This window comes from Protobothrops mucrosquamatus, unplaced genomic scaffold, assembly GCF_001527695.2.
Source record: "Protobothrops mucrosquamatus isolate PMUCROS unplaced genomic scaffold, P.Mucros_1.0 scaffold939, whole genome shotgun sequence".
NCBI lineage: Eukaryota > Metazoa > Chordata > Lepidosauria > Squamata > Viperidae > Protobothrops > Protobothrops mucrosquamatus.
The window spans coordinates 26,711-45,884 of record NW_015387188.1 but is presented as its reverse complement, the minus strand read 5'-3'; the positions used below and the strand labels follow the sequence as shown (position 1 = coordinate 45,884).

Here is a 19,174-nt window from a genome sequence, read left to right as displayed (position 1 = left end):
TTAAGCAGGGTTGGAATTAGTCAGTATTCTGATAGGAGATCACCAGGGAATCTCAAAACTTTACACTGGAGTGGGAAGTAAAAATCCCAGCTCAAGGCAATGGGAAGCCACTTCTGAATTACTGCCAAGAAAAGTGCATGGGTCAACTCATGAAATCACTACAAGTGAAAATTTTATCCTTCTAGACCTTGAGTGATAAATTACCAGTGCATCACACTACCTTTCTAAGAAAGTATGAACATGATAAATTTCTTCATAATTAAAACATACTCCTACCTGCCTTGAAAATCTCCATATTTCATGATTGATTATAACCTTGCTCTTATACTTCTAAATATGTATGTTCCTCTACATTCTCAGAATCATGTCCTGACTGCACAAATGTCTGTCTTGCCCCCCAAAATATTGTCTTTGTCTTGGCCCCACCATGAGTGAGACAGGCTTAAGATACTTCTCCTCTCTGTTAACTAGCCAGCCTCCACCTCAGTCATTTATCTTCTAACCCAGGGGTGTCAAACTCGCAACGTCACATGACGTGTCGTGACATATCATGACTTTTTTGCCATTGCCGGCAATAGGGTGGGCGTGGTTTCGCTATGATGCATCTGGCCCAGGAGCCGGGCAGTTTGACACCTCTGTTCTAACCTTTGTCCCCCCCATTAGCACTTTATTTCCTGAATTTCTTTCACACTGGTCTTGTAACCTCAATTGATCTCAATTACAGTTGTGCTTATTTGTTACCTTCCCCATATTTACCACTCACGTTTAGTCACTTCCTACCTATCCTAGTCTCCCTGTGAAGTAAATAAGCGACTCCCCAGGAGCTACTCAGTTTGAGTTCTCTCACTGTGCAGTTGCCCAGTCATGGCAGATAGTTGCCCAGTCATGGCAGATCCCCTTCCTCCCTCCCTTCCTCTCTTTTCTTGGGGCTATTCTCCTTGAGGATCTTCCTGTATGTTTCTTCATATCCCATTATTTTAAATTGAGTGGTTATGGAATGAGAGAAAAACAAGCCAAAGTACAAAAAACAGGCAGAAGCATGAAATGAGGCAGGCTCCATTCCTGCTATAGTGCCCTTATTAGTGGGTGTTCCCTGGCTGGCTGGAGACAGTAGCAATGCCAAGAGAGTAAATGAGTAAATCAATCACATTGCTTATAGGGAGGACACAGAGCAAGATCATTCAGGATACATGCAAGAGAAGCAGGATAGGGATTAGCAACGGGGAAAACAAATTTTGTACAAATAATTTTCTGCCAGCTGAGGACGGGAAGTCAGATATTTAACTCAGTAGGGGGAAAGGTCATTTGAGTAATAGCTGAGGTGTATCAACATACTATCTGAAACCTTTTCATTAGTGTGCCCATGTATCTTATCTCAGATGATAAAAACATCTTCTCACCTTTTGAAATTATCATGTGCTAAATGGTTTTTAGGCAAGATAATCAGGTGAGCCAATAGCCTTGACCTAAGGCAAACAATGTCTTAATATTCAAGGTCTTTCATTCCACAAACACTGAGAAAGTTATGGTACTAACTTTATTAGTAAGTCTCCAAAATTATCTACTTCATCACTAGAATGCTGAGAAATACTTCACATCAAGATGAAAACAGAGTATTTTTAGTTAACCTAACCCTTCTTTTCAAGAAACCTGAAAAGGTCCAAAAAGCCACCATATCTAATAGTGTAATCCTTTACCACTCTTCTAATCACAGGAAATATGGCACCCTATTATATTTAATCAGAGAGCCATTGTTATAGCATGGAATATGAAGCACTAGAAGTAGATGTTAATTTGGTACAGGCTACATCAGTGATGGCAAACCTTTTAGAGACTGAGTGCCCAAAACCTGGCCCCACCCCTGCCCCACCTCCTGCCCCACCTACTCTGCCCTATCCTGCCTGCCCGCAGGGCCACTCACCGCCTCCAGGGCCCACCGCAGATTGCCCAGGCAGCCCAGCAGCGCCATGGCAGCCATGCCCGCTGCCCGTGGCCCGCAGCATCAACTGTGCATGTTTGGCCATGAGGGAAGAGTCTTGTCTACGCTGCCTGGCTGCCATGAAATTGGCTGTGCTGCTCCATGTAGGCCATGCTTGGGGGCAACTCTCCTCCAGGGGGGTTGCTGGTAAGGGGGTCGTGGGCGGAGGCAAGGCTGGGGCAACGGCACGTGTGCCCACAGAGAGGGCTCCGAGTGCCGCCTCTGGCACCCATGCCATAGGTTCGCCACCACTGGGCTAGGTTGATAAATTAACTTGCTCCTAGAGTTGCAACTTTTTTCCAAGTAGATCTTCTTTGCCTCTGATCTGTGCCTCAGAAATCATGATGATGTTATATAACATAAGTCTTAACGCCATCTCTATATCTTAGTCTAAAAGGATTGTTCTGAAAATAAAACAGTGCTGAAGGGACTGCACTGAGATCATTGATTAAACAGTATGGACCATGTGTAATATATTTACTCCAGATTTCATCTACTCTGAAGCATCCTCTAGTACTTGTAATACACACTTGCCAATGGATTCAAACTCGCCTTGGCATACCTTATTTGGGTTACTCTGCTGTAAGGAATTAGATAGGTTAACAATCCCCAAGAAAAGTTATATTCAATAGTTGAACCTAAATTAGAGAGTGGGGAAGGTATATTGATGGATGGTATCAGAGTTTGCACTAATCAGTCAGAAAAGATTTGTATTCTTTATTTTTTTTCGCTGACGGAAAAAAAAAATATGCACAACGCATCACCCAAGAAAAAGGCAAATTACATTGGGAGGGAGAAGTCTGACACTAATGACGGTACAAGAACATTCTATGTGCTGTATAGTTTTGGTCACAAAATCATATTGTATTATAAATCAGTGATGGCAAAGCTTTTAGAGACCGAGTGCCCAAACTGCAACCCAAAACCCACTTATGCATCGTCGGGTGCCAGGTGGGCGGGGCCCATTGGGTGGGTGTGGCCCATTGGGTGGGCATGGCTGCGGTGGTAACAGCAGACTGGGTGGGACTAAAAAGTTCAATCAATCAATTCCAACTTTGCGAGATCTTCCCCCTCCCCCGCAAGAAGTTGAAATTGACTGATTGATTGAACCTTTTTTTTTTTTTTTGCACACGACGGCAGAGGCCTGAAGTGAAAAGGTTTTATAAAACCCAGCTGAAGGCCTAGGACTGGGGCAACGGCACGCGTCCCCACAGAGATGGCTCTGAGTGCCGCCTCTGGCACCCGTGCCATAGGTTCGCCACCACTGTTATAAATCATATAAAACAGAAAGCAGACAAAAAGGTCAACCATGAGAGCTAGAACTCTACTATGAAGAAGGATTGACCAACGGGACCTTTTAGTTTAAAAAGTATTAAATAAAGGTGCATAAAATTATACAAACATACAGAAAGTAGGGATGTTTCTATCCTGTCCACTGTCCCCAGCTCAGAACCCAGAATTTTGTGCAAACTATAAGCCCAATTAAGCATGTTATGAGACCAAACTTACAAACTTTAAAAAGGGTGCAGACAAACTTACAAGAGATATTATTACCAATGACTACCCAGTTTGATAGCTCTATATTACTACTAATCCTGGGAGTAGAATATACAGTATTTAAACACTAGTTGCTAGAAACATAAGTGAGAAGGTATAATTTACACTCGGCACTATTAAGGAAACAGAAATTCAGACTTGATAGGACTTTCATTTGCTCAGAATCTATACAGAACCGTATAATGCTCTCTCCAGGAATATTTGCTTCAGCACAAATGATTTTATCCTTATGAACACAGTCAATTTGTTTTTTCTCTTTTACTGCATTCTGTATTATCTTCAGGTCTCTGTTTTAATAGAATAGCTGAGTGATTTAATCACTTTTTTTAGCAATTTGGAAAACTCAGGTGAAAAGCTGAGTATATACTTCTATAAATGAAATACAAATGAATAAACTTGTTCAGTGGAAGACTGCAGTTTCTGGTTGCTTGGAGATTATTGTGTTCTTTTAAAGACCTCTCTTGAATTCCTGGGTATGTTAAGGCACCTAAATTTAGGTAATCTGCCCTTTAAAAACAACAACTAAAAACTCACATTCCCCATTTTATATCAATTTATTCAACATAGGTAGGTATAATAATCCTTTAGTGAAACCAGACTTTATTTTCCAACAGGCAAGGATTTAATAAAGCATTTCCCAATAAATTATCAAATTAATATATATTGTGTTATATAGGATAGATAAGATGCATTAGACCTGTCCAACAAGCTTCCACTGTGGGGGTACAAAGTATAAAGTTTAGACGGAATTGCAGCCAAATCCAAGGCAGAATTCTGGAGTGTTTCCATCAACAGGAAACTTACCAGTATTGCAAAATACACTAGGACGCAAACATACACTTTGGGACACTTCTTGGATTGGCACTAGAGTTAGACAGCACATGCTGGCCAACAGGGCAAAATGGAAGGAAAGCAAGCAAGCAAGCATGGCCCCCTCCGCTCATACCCTGTGCAGAGGTTGCACAAAAACCACAAAAAAAACAGCAAGCAAAAAAAAAAGAGTTTTTTTTTTTACTTTTGATCCAGAAATAGGAATTTAAATAGAACTTTACTTTGCAGCAGAGAGGAAAATTGGGTAGAAACGAAAGAATATAAAACAAGTCTCACATTAAAATTATAGTACTGGCTCAATAAGCTACTCAGCAATAAAAGAGAAAAGGCGAAGTAGGATAAAGAGTGGAAATGGACACCAGGGGGCTGAGCCCAGAATGATATTCAAAGTATTATGCAATTTATTTGCAATTACTCCGTATCAGCTCCTGTTTTCCATTACAAAAATTCAGTGAGGAGCAATGGAAAAATACCTAAATTATGCAGCTCATAAATTTTTACTGTCCTTTGCTGAAAGCAGTCAAGCTCATTTGGAAGAGGTGAATCAGATTACTGGGCTCATACTGCCCATAGCTTGTAGACTGCCTTTCTACCCATGATGTAAAGCAAAAGCTTGTAACTGGGTTTTGCCCATACAGCTGCCAGCATTTTTTTATTGCACAGGTTATGGCTTCGGGCAGCTGTATTTCATTAGCATCTGACATATTAGAAATTTCCACACCCTCTTTAAAGTATATGCACATTTTAGGGCAGTGATGGCGAACCTTTTAGAAACCGAGTGCCCAAACTGCAACCCAAAACCCACTTATGCATCGTCGGGTGCCGGGTGGGTGTGGCCCATTGGCTGGGCGTGGCCCATTGCGTGGGCATGGCTGTGGTGGTATGGCAGACTGGGTGGGACTAAAAAGTTCAATCAATCAATTCCAACTTTGCAAGATTTTTTTTCCCGCGAGAAGTTGAAATTGACTGATTGATTGAACCTTTTTTTTTTTTTGCACACGGCAGCGGAGGCGTAAAGTGAAAAGGTTTTATAAAACCCAGCTGAAGGCCTAGGACTGGGGCGACGGCACGGGCGCCCACAGAGAGGGCTCTGAGTGCCACTTCCTTACCCGTGCCATAGGTTCGCCACCACTGTTTTAGGGGGAAACAGTGTGCAGGTCACATTTTAAATATTGAAATGTTATCCCTATACGTAGAAAATAAACAAGGAATACAAGCTCCACTTAGAAAACAATGCCCAATATTAAATTCATTCATTCACTGCACCTTTTTAGAAATAATTCCTTTTAACTTCAATATAACAATAACTGGTTATATTTGTAGTAAGAGAGACAGTTTTGTACATTGGTTAAAAGCACCAAGCTAGAAGCTAGGAGACTGTGAGTTCTCAGGCATGAGGCAGTTGGGATGACTTTAGGTGAGACTTTCAGCTTAGAAGGAAGGCAGCCACTTCCAAAAATGTTGCTAAGAAAACTGTAAGGACATGTCTATGCAGTAAGAATGATTTGAAAGCATATGCACACATACACGGGGGGGGGGCAAGGTAAAGTTCTATATAAATTCCTATTTCTGGTATCAAAAGTAAAAAAATAAACTCTTTTTTTGTTGCTGCTGGGTTCCCTTTTCCTTCCCCTATTTTTCTTATTATTTTCTTTTGTATTTTTGTATCTTACGTATTAATATATAAATAAACTAGATTTATTCATACCAATTGATCACAGAAAGCAGAGTATGTTCAGCTTTCTTTCTCTTGAGTGGTGAGACTGTTTGCTTTTGTTTTTAACATTTAAATGTTATCTGAATATGCATGTGCACACCCAAAAGTCTCTTCTACTGGGTTTGCATTGAACCAAAGACTACTAGAAACATCTGTCCTTCTGTTTTAGAACAATTTTTTTATTTGTACTTTTGGGAACCTAGATAATACAAAACAGGGGCACAAGAACTATAGGTTCTGGCCCACTGTGATATTTTGACTTGACAATCGTAATAGGACAATCAAAGCCAAAGAGCAATAAATATCTTTGTGCTTGTCCATGAAAATAAATTCCTATAATTTGATTTAAACCAATTATCTTATTCTACTCTTATAGTATAATATTATATTATTATTTTTATGAATACAGATTGTCATGAAACCTTAGCACATTAAACAGTCTTAAAATGGAGCTGCATTAGCTGGTCTAACAACACCTTTTAAATAGTATTCTCTGAAGTGCAAATCAGTATGTTGAATGGTGCTAATCCATTTAAAATTTATCAGTAGCTCATACCATGAAATATGAGTCAGTGTCAGCAGTAAATACCAGTATAATGACAAGCTACAGAAACCGTAGCAGAAATTAAGTCCCCTTTAACCTAGTTATTGCTGGTCAAGGCAATTAAAGATGAAGGGAAGGGATACTTGTCCAACTTTCTGAAATACCTTTATGGACAAGCAGAGAATCCAATTTGACATATTTTTAAGTGAGTTGTATGTTGATATAATAAGCATGGAATGCTAACATGTATGCTATTCCCAAAATCCTTTCTGAAAGACAATTTTAAGTACCATACCATCTCCTTTAATAATGCTCCTTGAAAGTAACATGCGTTCTGCTTCATAAAAGACTTCCTATTCATAAAGACACCTAGAAATGGCCAACAAAATCTTATTTGACTTAAATCTTGCTTGAAACATGCTGTGACTCTACCTTCCACTTCTTATTGGCTTTCAGTTTAGCTTTCATGAGTCAGGACCTAGAAACAGACAGCATTACCAGCCACAATGTCTGTCCAGTGGCTAACTAATTTATATAGTGATTGAATCAGAACCTGTTCCCTTTCAATGAAATAAATGTTATGAATATTTGGTTAACAGGGAACAGTGCAAAAGACAGAAATGGCCCTTGAATAAGTAGATTTTTTGCTGGGCAAAATTTATGGCTCTCCGTTTCCCCCCCAAAATTGCTTGTGGTGAAAAGAAGTGTAGTATATGAGTGCAATATGAAGGGCCGTTACCAATACCATACTTTCCATGGATTTCCATGCTGTGCAAATGCAGGATTTCTCATTTTCCTTACCCTACTATTTAATGAGAAATGGGGAGGTTAATAGAAAGATCATTGTTAATTTCTGCTTTTCCTGTGATCCAATGGTAATAAAAATGTACACATTAGAACAGATTCTGCAGGTAATCTTGGCTCATAAATACTTCTGAAAACTCATTTAATGTTTTGTGCATAGCAGAGGAATGTATACAAACTCAAAGTATATCCCTAAGTCATATTCTCCCTCTACCTATTCAGGCCTATATGTGCAACCCACTTAACATCTGTTTATTGGAAAATGAATGGCAACTAGTTGCTCTAAAACTTAAACACATCAAAAGTTTGGATTCATTTTACAGGGGGGGTCACTTTTGAATTGCTGAACAGAGATTGATAAAATTGGAGAGGAGGGGATATTTTTATTTGCTTTTTTTTCCAAGCACAGTGACAAGATGAAAACAATAAGGCATGTAGCTGCCAGGTTTTCACTCTTGGACTTTATTTGGGTCCTGGACTTTATTTGGATACTCAAGCTGGAGGTTGGCACACAGCTTCTGTGCCTTAAGAGCTACTTCACATTTGGAGATTCAAGAGCTTCATTTTTTTTCCTGCAGAAAGATAATACTATTTTCATGTACAGGAATTTCTGCTGGTTCTACCCCTGTTCTGAACTATTGTTCTCTGTGCTCAGAAGTGTCTGTTTCTGCTTCTTTCTTTCACATTATGTGAAACATTATGTGCTTATGAAAGTTGCTCTGGGTCTTAAAGTTTTACACCTACACAGGGTAGAGCTACCTGCCAATGATAGCCCCAAAAGGTCTCTGCTATATCAGCATTTATTCAAAGTGTTGTATGTGAAGAGGATATAATCGGAAATTTGCCAGAGACAGGAAATGCCTTAACCTGGGATTTAAAATGGGATAGCACTGGAGGAAAAACAGCTTGACCTTCTTCTGTTTCTTAAAACATGTGTAAGAAAAGGAAATCATCCTTCTGGAAGGGCCATGTTAGTTTGTGGTGGTCAAAAATCAAAAAGAGTCGTGTGGCATCTTTTCAGAATAGCAAAATTTATTTTAAAAACATAAGCTTTAATTTATTTCTTAGTCTGAAAACATGCTACCAGAGACCTCTTGATTTTGGAGAAACTTTGAAAATAAAAATTAATAAACAAGAAATTAGATATTCTACAAGGGCAATATGAAAAAGATATGAAAATAGTTGGCATAAAATCCATTTCTTCTCTAGTTACTGAGGCCTGTAAGAGTTGACTTAAAAGAAAAAGAACATCGCTGCTTATCCAAAGAAGTCACTCTTGTACAGGCTGTGTTGAGGGCAAAGAGAATAACCTCTGTTGGGACACCCGAAACATAGAATTAAACTCCACGGAAGTGAGGTGAGCTCCAAATTTATTTCCTGCATTGAAACATAGTGAACATAATAATTCTACTTTAAAATTCTGGCTTTGGGCATATCTTATTCAGAGAGGGTGAAGAAACCTTATGTTCTTAACTCACCATAGCAATCATGTAGACTCAGTCTTTACAAATATCCAGTGCCCAAAAACATACTGAAAGTTCACATATTGTGCTAACTATGGTTTGATTAAGCATTATCTCTTTAAAACTCCATTACATACTAAAGTCATAAACCATGGTTTATATACCACAACAGCTGAGTTTGCACAACCAAGACAAATCCAAAACTATATCATAACCTGTGAACCCAAATATGAGAATAGTACAAGAATTGGAAAATCACAAATAAGATAGATGAATGGGATCAAAAAGATTACAAGAATGTCCTTGGAGGAGCAGCAAGGTATCTGTAGAGATGGGCAGATAAGGTGGCTATTTGTGCAATCACTAGGAATCAAACATAGTCAAGCACCTAATCTCTGTTCTGTTTAGTGACAACCACAAAACCAATGCCACTAAGTTATGAAAGTCTTGTCCTTCTTGAATGAATAATAATATTTGGGTTATACATACTTCTCCATATGGAGTACAGGACGTTTCAGGTTGGGTAAGTCCACAGGTGGAGGAGGCCTTCAAATAATGGATTCTTCCTATAAGAAGATCCTGCGCATGTGGGTAGCAGGCCCCATGCAGACAGGTTCTTTGTGCAACCAGGAGGTATGGAGAGGCTAGAAAGAAATACAGAATCGATTTTAACAACAGTATTCATTAAGAGAAAATAGGATAGAAATGCTGCCCCTTTTTTATTATACTGAGCAGCTTCAAAGTGACTATGTACAGAATTAAGGAACTTCTACTTTGAATCTCACTTCTGCAATAAACTAGCTATTAAATAGCCATACAAAAGTCATTCAGATTGCAATCCTCTGTGTATATCAGACTAGAAGTAAGAACCCCGTGGAGCTTCCTACTGTTAGTCTTAACTTGCTAAGTTGCAATGTGTGGATAATTCTATGGCTTTACCTTATAGCACTGTCATAAAGATTAGAGAGACCATGTATGCTAAACAATGCAACAGTTGTAAAAGCAGTAAAGACGTGCTAAATATTATTCACCCATCCAATAAATGACTTAATTTTCTCCTATCACAAACATAGCAATATGCAATGTTATTTCATTAATTCACAAATGCCCTTTTTAGAAAATAGTGCAAAAGACACAGGGACCTAGAAAATACAAAATAAATCATTTGTATCTGTGAACCAGAACTATTCTTTAATAAAATGTTCTTAATTGTGACAGTATACATATTTGCTAAAAATATATAACATCAGTAGCAACCAGGTTACTGTGTGACCACAGCTCCCTTAAGACATGTACAGGTCCCACTATATTAGATAGAATGGACTCACTCCAGGTCCCTGCTTTTAAATGTTGTCATCTGGTGGGACCTAGAAAGCCAGCCATTTCTGTAACTGCATCTACCTTCTATAATAGCTTCTTCCTGGTATGAGGAGGAGGACCCTTACACTCCTTACAGTCTGGAAGGCCCTGAAGAACTGGCTTTCCCTCAGGTACTATGCCTGGAAGGGAGGGAAGCTCTGTGATGGATTGTTCTTGGTGGTTTGAAAGATTTTTATTATTATCATTTTTGTCTTTTGTTATTTGTTCAGTTGTTGTTAGCCCACAGTTATTTAATAAGGACACATCTACAAACCTACAAACCTTGTTTTGGGCCCATGCCCAAAAACAGCAAAGTGAAATCCAACTGAGTCATTTTTTAAAAAAATTGCTTATACCTAATGAACAGATCTTGCCAAACTAAACTGTAACCTTCTAACCTACTAGATATATCCTAAGAGATTCTAGGGTGTGGCTATCCTGAATCTCTTCCTCCCTTTCCTCCAACCAGCCCAGGACTATGAAGTCTCTTAATTTGAGCTTCTCTTTGGAATGCACTATTTTCTCCTTGGGAAACCATGGTGCTCATGGCCAGGATCCCCTACACACACACACACACACACACACACACACACTCCTTCTCCAGATGCACATTCCATCACACCTTGAGATAATCTGCTTCTTCCAGTGTTCTCTATATTACCTCACTATGTTCTCCACATAGGGAAAAGGATAATTATTCAGCATAAACAGATCCAAGGCAAGGCTCTTGAGGTTAACTAGCATTAACAGGAGATATTAACTATTGTCTGGATCTACCTTATCTAGTCCATCTAATATTTTTCTCTTGCATACAGAGAAAACACTTACCCAGAAGAAGGAATATCCACATAATGATGAGCTTCACAACATTCAAGAGTTACCTTAAATGAACATAAAACATATATTCAATGATAAAGATGATAACATGGATATGACAAATTATTAACCCTTCTTTAACATTGCTTTGCAATGTTGTTGTTTTATAATTGCAAAACAGTCCTAAGAAGTAAGAGGAAGTGTCGATGAAAGGGATTACAGGTAGACCTCAACTTACGACTGGCCAAAGTTACAACAAACCCAAGAAAAGGGACTTACAACCCAGATTCAAAGTTCTGACAATTGGGTTTCCCCACACCCCCCACACTCTGGGATCAGGTGACTTTCAGGTTGAGCACTCAGCAACCACAGCTATAGAGATGAACTGCCAAGAGACTACTACAAAATCTAAGCATGAAAAAAACAAGCATAACCCAAAAAAGCCATGGTCACCACTGTCAATCCTGCTTCCCAGGTTCTATGAACAGTGATATGATTCATTATAAGATCAATAAACAGATGCAAAGACAGCTGATCATTGGTGAAGACCCCCAAGAGCGTAAGCAGAAGAACAATCTGGGAGCCCTGTTAGAAATAAATGGGAAGAAATAAAAATGAGAAAAATAAGCAGGTGAAGACACAATATGCTCTGTTTTGTTCATATTCTTGAGGTGATGAAAAAGAGAAGATGAAACACTACTGTCCTGAGGCATTCTATCATGGCTAGCCATGAATTGTCATCAAGAATAATAGACCCAAATACAGTATCATTGGTTTAACAGTGACACTGAAACTTGGAATGTTTTTTTGTTAATAGCACAGATGTCAAGAGAAAGATAAGTATACAACTAGGCATAAATGTCTTATAATCCATTGCATTTTGATGTAAATTAGTGCTTGACTGATCTATGGCCCAGTGAAAAATCACATGTTATACTGGGTGTTATTTTTATGTACATCCCATGCAAAACCAGGCCAGAAATACACACAGTCTAGTCCAGGCAGTTGCCAGGAATCGACACTGCCACAAAAGCATAAAAAATAAAAATAATAACCTTTCAGTCTTCCTGGTCAAAGAGAAAAAAACAATTCCAGAACATTATTTTCATTTATGTCCTCTACCTCTTACCATTTTTTCCTCCATTAACCTTTTGCACATTTATTTCAAATCTCTCGGGGGGGGGGATCTTACAAACATAACACTTTCTTCAAAGTATTCGCCATTTTCAAAGCATTAATCAACTGCAAAGCACTAAACACTAACCAAGATTTAATCTATTCTTTCCCATGAGCAAAGTGGACTAAACTTCTATCTGACTTTGAAAAATCTGATTATTCAGAGAGATTTTTTTTTCTACCTTTGAAGCACCAGGTATAAGAACAAGATCATGCACATCACACTGAAATGTAACTTTCTAAAGCGAGCAGGGAGCTTTTTAAAACTTTACCCGGAGCATGGGCTTTAATCCCTACTTTTAGTGCTTTTAAAAAATATCTGTTTCATTCTGGGTAACAATATCTCCTTTATCTTTCCCAAAAGCTGCATGTCTTTTAAGATAAATGATTCGAAACCAATGAAATCAATGAATTTTGTTACCAAATCCTTATATAACCAAGAATCAGTAGGTTTCTAGATGTTCATCAATAAACTCCCAGCTAAGATTCAGAAATACTTTACCACCAATACTTGTTAGAGGGGATGATTTACAGTTACCAACATTGTACTACATAAAACATACCTGCTCTATCCTGTCTTTTTCCTTCTCTTTTGTGCAGGGGTCAGCTGGAATCCCTTGCCTGGCTTCTTTAACTGTAGTCTTTCACTCTCCGTTTTAAACACATCTTACCTGCGGATGTAAATTCCTGTGGGTGTAGTAATAATGATATAAGGAGTGATTCAAGGACCTTTTCAGACAGACACACCCATCTACTGTAAAATTCACTATAGAGCCTAGACTATGAACTTGTGTTAGCTCACTGCAAGTAAAAGAAGAGATCTTTGTCATTATACATTCAAGAATACACATTTCTATCAAATTGCAAACACTCCATGAGAGAAGTTTGGATTTTGTTTCACTGCATACAGCAGAGAAAGCCATTGGCCAAAACAAATCTTTTTACTGAGTGAAATGGGTAAGCATGGAAGCAGAAAGAAATGGCAAAATAGAATGGGATCTTTTCATACAGGGATATACTCAAGGAAAGCAATTCATAAGCTAGACACCTTTCAGATACCCAGGAATAAAAACATATATACACAGTAAATGTATATATTGGTAGAATTCCAATTCATATAACCAGTGTTCAAAGAAAAGAACTACAGATATGATCAAATAAAATGGGGGGAGGGTAACACACAACCATTACACTGCTACTTCATGCATATTATATGCTTAATAACACACATCCTTTAGGACAGGAACTAGAGATAGCTATAGATACACCTATAGGTATAAGGATAAACAATACTTCCCATACTGAGGTTTGCATATGTATGCCTTTTACAGATATCACTATTGATAAGAGAAATTATTGGAGAGATGAGCACACTATTTCCAGAAAATAAAAATAACAAGCTTTAATCAACTTGATGTCTTCCAGCTGAACTTGAACTAACTTCCACATTCATTAATCAGCACGGAGCTTTATGGGAATTGATCCAAATAGCAATCAATTAGGGAAGTAGAAATCCAACAATTTTTAAGAGCATCAAGTTGCAGAACTGGACTAATCAGCTAATGTCTATTATGAACATCATAATGAGCACAAGCTTCAAAATGGTGAGTCCAAAGGGATGGGGTTTGTGATGGAATGTAATTTGGATTCCCAAAAGTGAGGCATAGATGGCAGTGCCATGAGCATCTTCTTGCTTGCCTTGAACCTCCTATTATGCTGCTGATTATAGAACTAGAACAATTGGATTCACAAAACACACTAAGAGTCCTAATGTGATTTGTTTGATTTTGGTTCATCATGTTGCATGAATCTTTAGTTAAACAAACGATAGTTTAGTACATATACATGTGAACCAGCTACCAATTTGTTAAGATTTTAATTCTTAAAATGAAAAACAAGATATACAGTATACCTTAGATATTTGAAAAAGAAGGGAAAAAATCACAAAATCAGTTTGTGTCCTTAGGCATATAAAATCTGAAGGATTATCTGGGGATTTTCTCCTTCTTGGGTGTGTCAAGAATGCTTGATAAATGGGTAGAGATCCTGGGTGTGCCTTCTTTTGTACTGCTTGCTCAGACTCCAATTACTCATACGCTGATGCCAACTTTTTCTCTGTGGAATCTTGGCTCAACAAATCACCTTGCAGACAACAGCTCTCAGCATGCCTAAAGAAGATTAGCAGAAACTAGCAAAAGACAAAATGGTGAGGACAACATCCCAAAAAGCATTACATTAAAAAATAATTCCACAAAAGAATAAATCCAAATAGTGACTCTAGTCAAATACCAGTAGCAAAAACATTTTCTTTTTCTCTTTCTAAATTGTCATACAGGATACCGAACTATAGGAAGGAAAGAACAACTAGACAGACCATTTAGTAAATATAGAACTATACCTGTGATTGATCACTGAACATCTCTCATTCATTCTACCATCTCATGCATCTATATGAATCGGCTAAAAACCAGTCTATCACCACTTTGAGCCCACTTGAGCTAAAGTGTTATAATGTCCAGCTAGCAAATAAGAAATGGTGTGAGTTGTAATACTACAATCTACCTTAAGAGCACTGAGGTTCAGGGCTACATGCAACAGACAAAAGTCTTAAGTTGCCACCAAATGGTTATTTTTAATGTACTAGAAGAGGAAGATTATTAACTATATGAATATCGATAGTATTAACTGTACATACTTAATTATTTTTATTTATAACAGAATATAACAGAATAACAGTTGGAACGGATCTTGGAGGACTTCTAGTCCAACCCCCTGCTCAAGCAGGAGATCCTGCTTTAGACAAATGGCTGTCCAATCTCTTCTTAAAAGCCTCCAGTGATGGAACACCACAACTTTTGAAGGCAAGCTGTTCCACTAATTAATTGTTCTTACTGTCAGGAAAGGGCAACCTCAGTCCCCAATTTTTCTTTTATTCTCTCTCTCTCTCTCTCTCTCTCTCTTCCAAAGTTGAAAAAAAATACACATACAAATCTATAGGATCCCAATGCTGTCAGGAAAGGGCAACCTCAGACCCCAATTCTTCTTTTATTATGCCTATTTCATCATTTGTGAATTATCAGTTTGTATTGGGTGTTTATGTTCTAAAAATATTTTTGCTCTTAAATTAGCCCCAATCTTGTAAATGCTAGGACAAAAATTACAAAATAAATTCTGGTCTACATTTGCATTGTCACACTATGCATTGTAGGGCCCTTAGCACTTCTGGCATACAACATTGCTGTGCATTCTTAGCTTCCTAATATCATTCTTGCTGTTGTATCTTATCTGTATTGAAAAATGTAATCCTCTTTACCAGACAGCTGACCTCAGTCTGGCCTATTGCAGGTCAGCCGACCAAGGTGTAGAAATATGAGTCTACTCTTGAGGGTTATTACTGCATTGCTTAAGTCAGACCAGAAGGGAGGAGCATTCTGAGCTCATCATTATGGTGTTTTTTTTTTTAACTTAGCAAACAGACTGTTTCCTGTTTGAAATTATTGACTAATATTCAGTTTGACGGCTGCATGTAGCTATTTGAATTCAAGCATCTTCTGCCTTGACAGCATTTTTTTAATGAAAAAATGCCCAAAAGTAAAAATGATCCAAGGCTGGAGAATAGAAAGGAAATAAAGCTCTTAGAAGAATGCATGAAAATATATTTTCAGCTTCTTTCATAATGCAAAAGAGAGTTTAAGGCAGGGCTGTCAATCTTCTGGACCACGGGCCAGATGCGTCATGGCGAAACCACTCCCACCCCATTGCCGGCAATGGAAAAAAAAGTTGTGATACATCACGACACGTCAAATGACATGGCGAGTTTGACATCCCAGGTTTACAGGCTGCAAAGCAACTATATATTTCAGTCCATTATTATTATGTTGTGCATTTACGTTAGTACTAATTCCTAGAGACTCCCTGCAGAGTTGCCTGCAATTTTCTTTGCAAAGTTTTGCAGAAGTGATTTGTCATTGCCAACTTCCTAAGGCTGAGAGAGAGAGAGTTACTGGCCCAAAGTCACCCAGCTGGCTTTGGGCTAAAATGGAACTAAAATTCAGTCTCACAGTTTGGTGCCTTAATCACTAAAGCTGGCTCTCTGTTTCAGTCTGTAATTTTTTTAAAAAAAATATGTAGACAATGACTTTAAACAGTACCAATGTCTGCATGATAGGTCATATACTTAGGGCCACTGAATTGCAAGGGGTAAGCACTGATTAGCTCTGTCTGTAGCAGAAAGCAGGCTATGTCTCCAATGAGAGGAATACCTTCCAGCATTTACAATTGTAAGAAATCTCTCCCCCACCCCACCCCAAAATTTGCAGGTATACCTGGATTTTTTAACATTAGAAAATTGAAATAACTGTTGTAGATCACATCTTTTTTCATACAATTTGCCCTGTGGGGCTCAAAAATGTTGACAACCAACTAAAATTAGAATAACTGATTGTTTGGTGTAAATGGCACCAACAGATCAAAACACAGTCAAGGCTTATATGATCTCTACTCAGACAAGTAGCAGGATCAAGCACTATCTTACATAGTGATTGTTATGGGTGTTATATTTACCTTATATGTAGCTCTATCATTCATCTGTATCACCACAGCCAACTATGAGAATGTCATCAGCTATTGACTCAATTCCACGGAGTCCACTCAAAAATTCATGCTGCTTTCATTGATACACCTCTGGTGCTACAGAGACTCCAAAGGGTAGTTTGAGCCATCTCTTTCTGCCCCAAGGAGTCCAGAATGTGGTCATGTAGCTACTCTTTTCATCCAGTTTGCACTGTAAAAAGGCATCTCTAGCGTCAACAAGCATGAAAACTTGTGCTTTGGGTAATTTGTACAAAACATCAAGTGTTGGCATTAGGTAGTGTGACCGTTTCAGGGCCATATTCAGAAACTTAGGATCAATGCAGATTCTGATCTTCTCAGGCTTCCTAATAACAGTCATGTTGCTTATCCAATTGCTAGGTTTAGATACTGAAGTAATATGTCCTTCAGGTTCATACTTGTCCAGTTGCGCTTTGACCAGCAGCTTAATGGCTATTGATACATTGCATGGGGCACATTGTACTGGTGAAATGGCAGGATCAAGTTCAAAGTGAACCTCTCCTGCAACAGATACTATGGGGCCCTCAAACACCTCATTGTAGAGTAGGAGGATTTGCTGTTTTGTCAGTGGCCTCGCCAAGGAATGGTGAACTGCATCAAATCCAGACACTCACATGTTGATCCAGACAATAGCGGTTTCTGATCACCTTCCACAATCTCAAATTTAAGTATGTGAATATCCCCACGTATACCTCATTCTGTTTGGAAAAGTCCCAATGATTCCATTACTTCTCCTGAATATAACTTCAGTTTGGTGCTACTAGGCTGAAGAGGTATCTCAGGTGCCAGTTTCATTTTGTTCTTTAAACTCATGACATCACATGTTGCACCCGAGTCCAGCTGGCAGAGTTGGATTATATTGTTTAAACTGAGATTTACAAACCATTTTTTGCCCTTGGAGTTTACAACACCAATGAATTCTTTTGTGTAAACTATATTGGTGGTAAACAAGTGTGCATCTTCAGGATCTGACATTTGCTCAGTTGTGTGCAGCTTCCTCGTTTCCATTTTACTTGAGAGACAAACTTATGCAAAATGATTTGGTCTCCCACATGCTCTGCAGGTTTTCCCATATGCAGGACACTGCTCTTTCTCTCGTACATGCACACTGCCACAGTACTTGCATGATACTGGGTTGCTCCCAGGTGACTTGTGTAGATGAATTTTGTGCTGATGTTTGTGCTGGTGGTTCTTCATGCTTAGCTGATGTTAGTAGGCTGCATTGACACTGCCAATCTGTTTATCCTGCTCCAAGGCTCTCAACCATTTGTCTGTAAGTCAGTGGTTCTCAACCTTTTTAATGCCGCGACCCCAACCGGTTGTAAGTCGAGGACTAAACCGGTCGTAAGTCGAGGACTAAACCGGTCATAAGTCGAGGACTACCCAACCGGTTGTAAGTCGAGGACTTTCCCTGCCCGAGAGTGCCGCGCATGCGTGGTTCCGCCCCCTGCGCCGGCCGAGGCGTAGCTGGCAAGCGGCAGAGACGGAGCAGGCTGACCACCAGTTGGCCCAGCCCAAGGGAGGTAAGGCACCCGCAGGAAAAGGGGGAAAAACTGGTGGACAAAAAAATGGCGGACAAAAAAAATGGCGGACAGCCTTGCTTGGAAACCCCCGTGAAATGGTCGATCGACCCCAAGTGGGGTCCCGACCCACAGGTTGAGAACCACTGCTGTAAGTTCTGTGGTACGACATATCTCAATTGCAGAGCTTAAATCATGTTCTTTCAAAAGACAGTGATGTGTGCTTTCACTAGTGATACCCAGAACTATTTTATCACAAATAAGTTCATCTCTCAGAGAGCCATAATTTATTTATTTATTTATTTATTTATTTATTATTCGAATTTATATCCCGCCCTTCTCCTTGCGGACTCAGGGCGGCTGACAATCAATTAAAAACACCGATAACAATCACAAAATTAAAATTAATTAAAATGAAATATTTAAATTGTCTGATTAAAATATGATTTAAAACCCCTCTAAAACCCCTCTTAAAAATTACCCTAGGCCAGTCCCGCTTGTTGGAATAGCCATGTCTTGAGGGCGCGGCGGAAGGAAGGGAGATCAGGGATCACCCTGATCTCTGGGGGAAGCTCATTCCAGAGGGTGGGAGCTCCCATAGAGAAGGCCCTCCCCCTTGGGGTCGCCAGCCGGCACTGTCTGGCCGACGGCACCCTGAGGAGACCCACCCTGTGGGAGCGTACTGGCCGATGGGAGGTAATCTGTGGCAGAAGGCGGTCTCGAAGGTATCCTGGTCCGCTGCCATGGAGCGCCTTAAAGATGATAGTCAGCACCTTGAAGCGCACCCGGAAGGCCACC

The 19,174-nt window shown here is 39.2% G+C and overlaps 1 protein-coding gene across 1 annotated transcript in view; it reads right to left on the bottom strand.

Moving 5' to 3' along the window:
- The window catches only part of LAMB3 (laminin subunit beta 3), a 53,258-nt gene extending 40,434 nt beyond the window's left edge, over positions 1 to 12,824 (bottom strand). The window contains exons 1-3 of the mRNA XM_015819497.1: positions 12,809 to 12,824; positions 11,082 to 11,134; positions 9,384 to 9,538 (exon numbers count right to left, since the gene is read on the bottom strand). Of these exons, the coding sequence (XP_015674983.1) occupies positions 9,384 to 9,538; positions 11,082 to 11,103 (177 nt within the window). The 5' untranslated portion in view covers positions 11,104 to 11,134; positions 12,809 to 12,824. The remainder of the gene's footprint in view (positions 1 to 9,383; positions 9,539 to 11,081; positions 11,135 to 12,808) is intronic.
- Between the last annotated feature and the right edge of the window lie 6,350 nt (positions 12,825 to 19,174).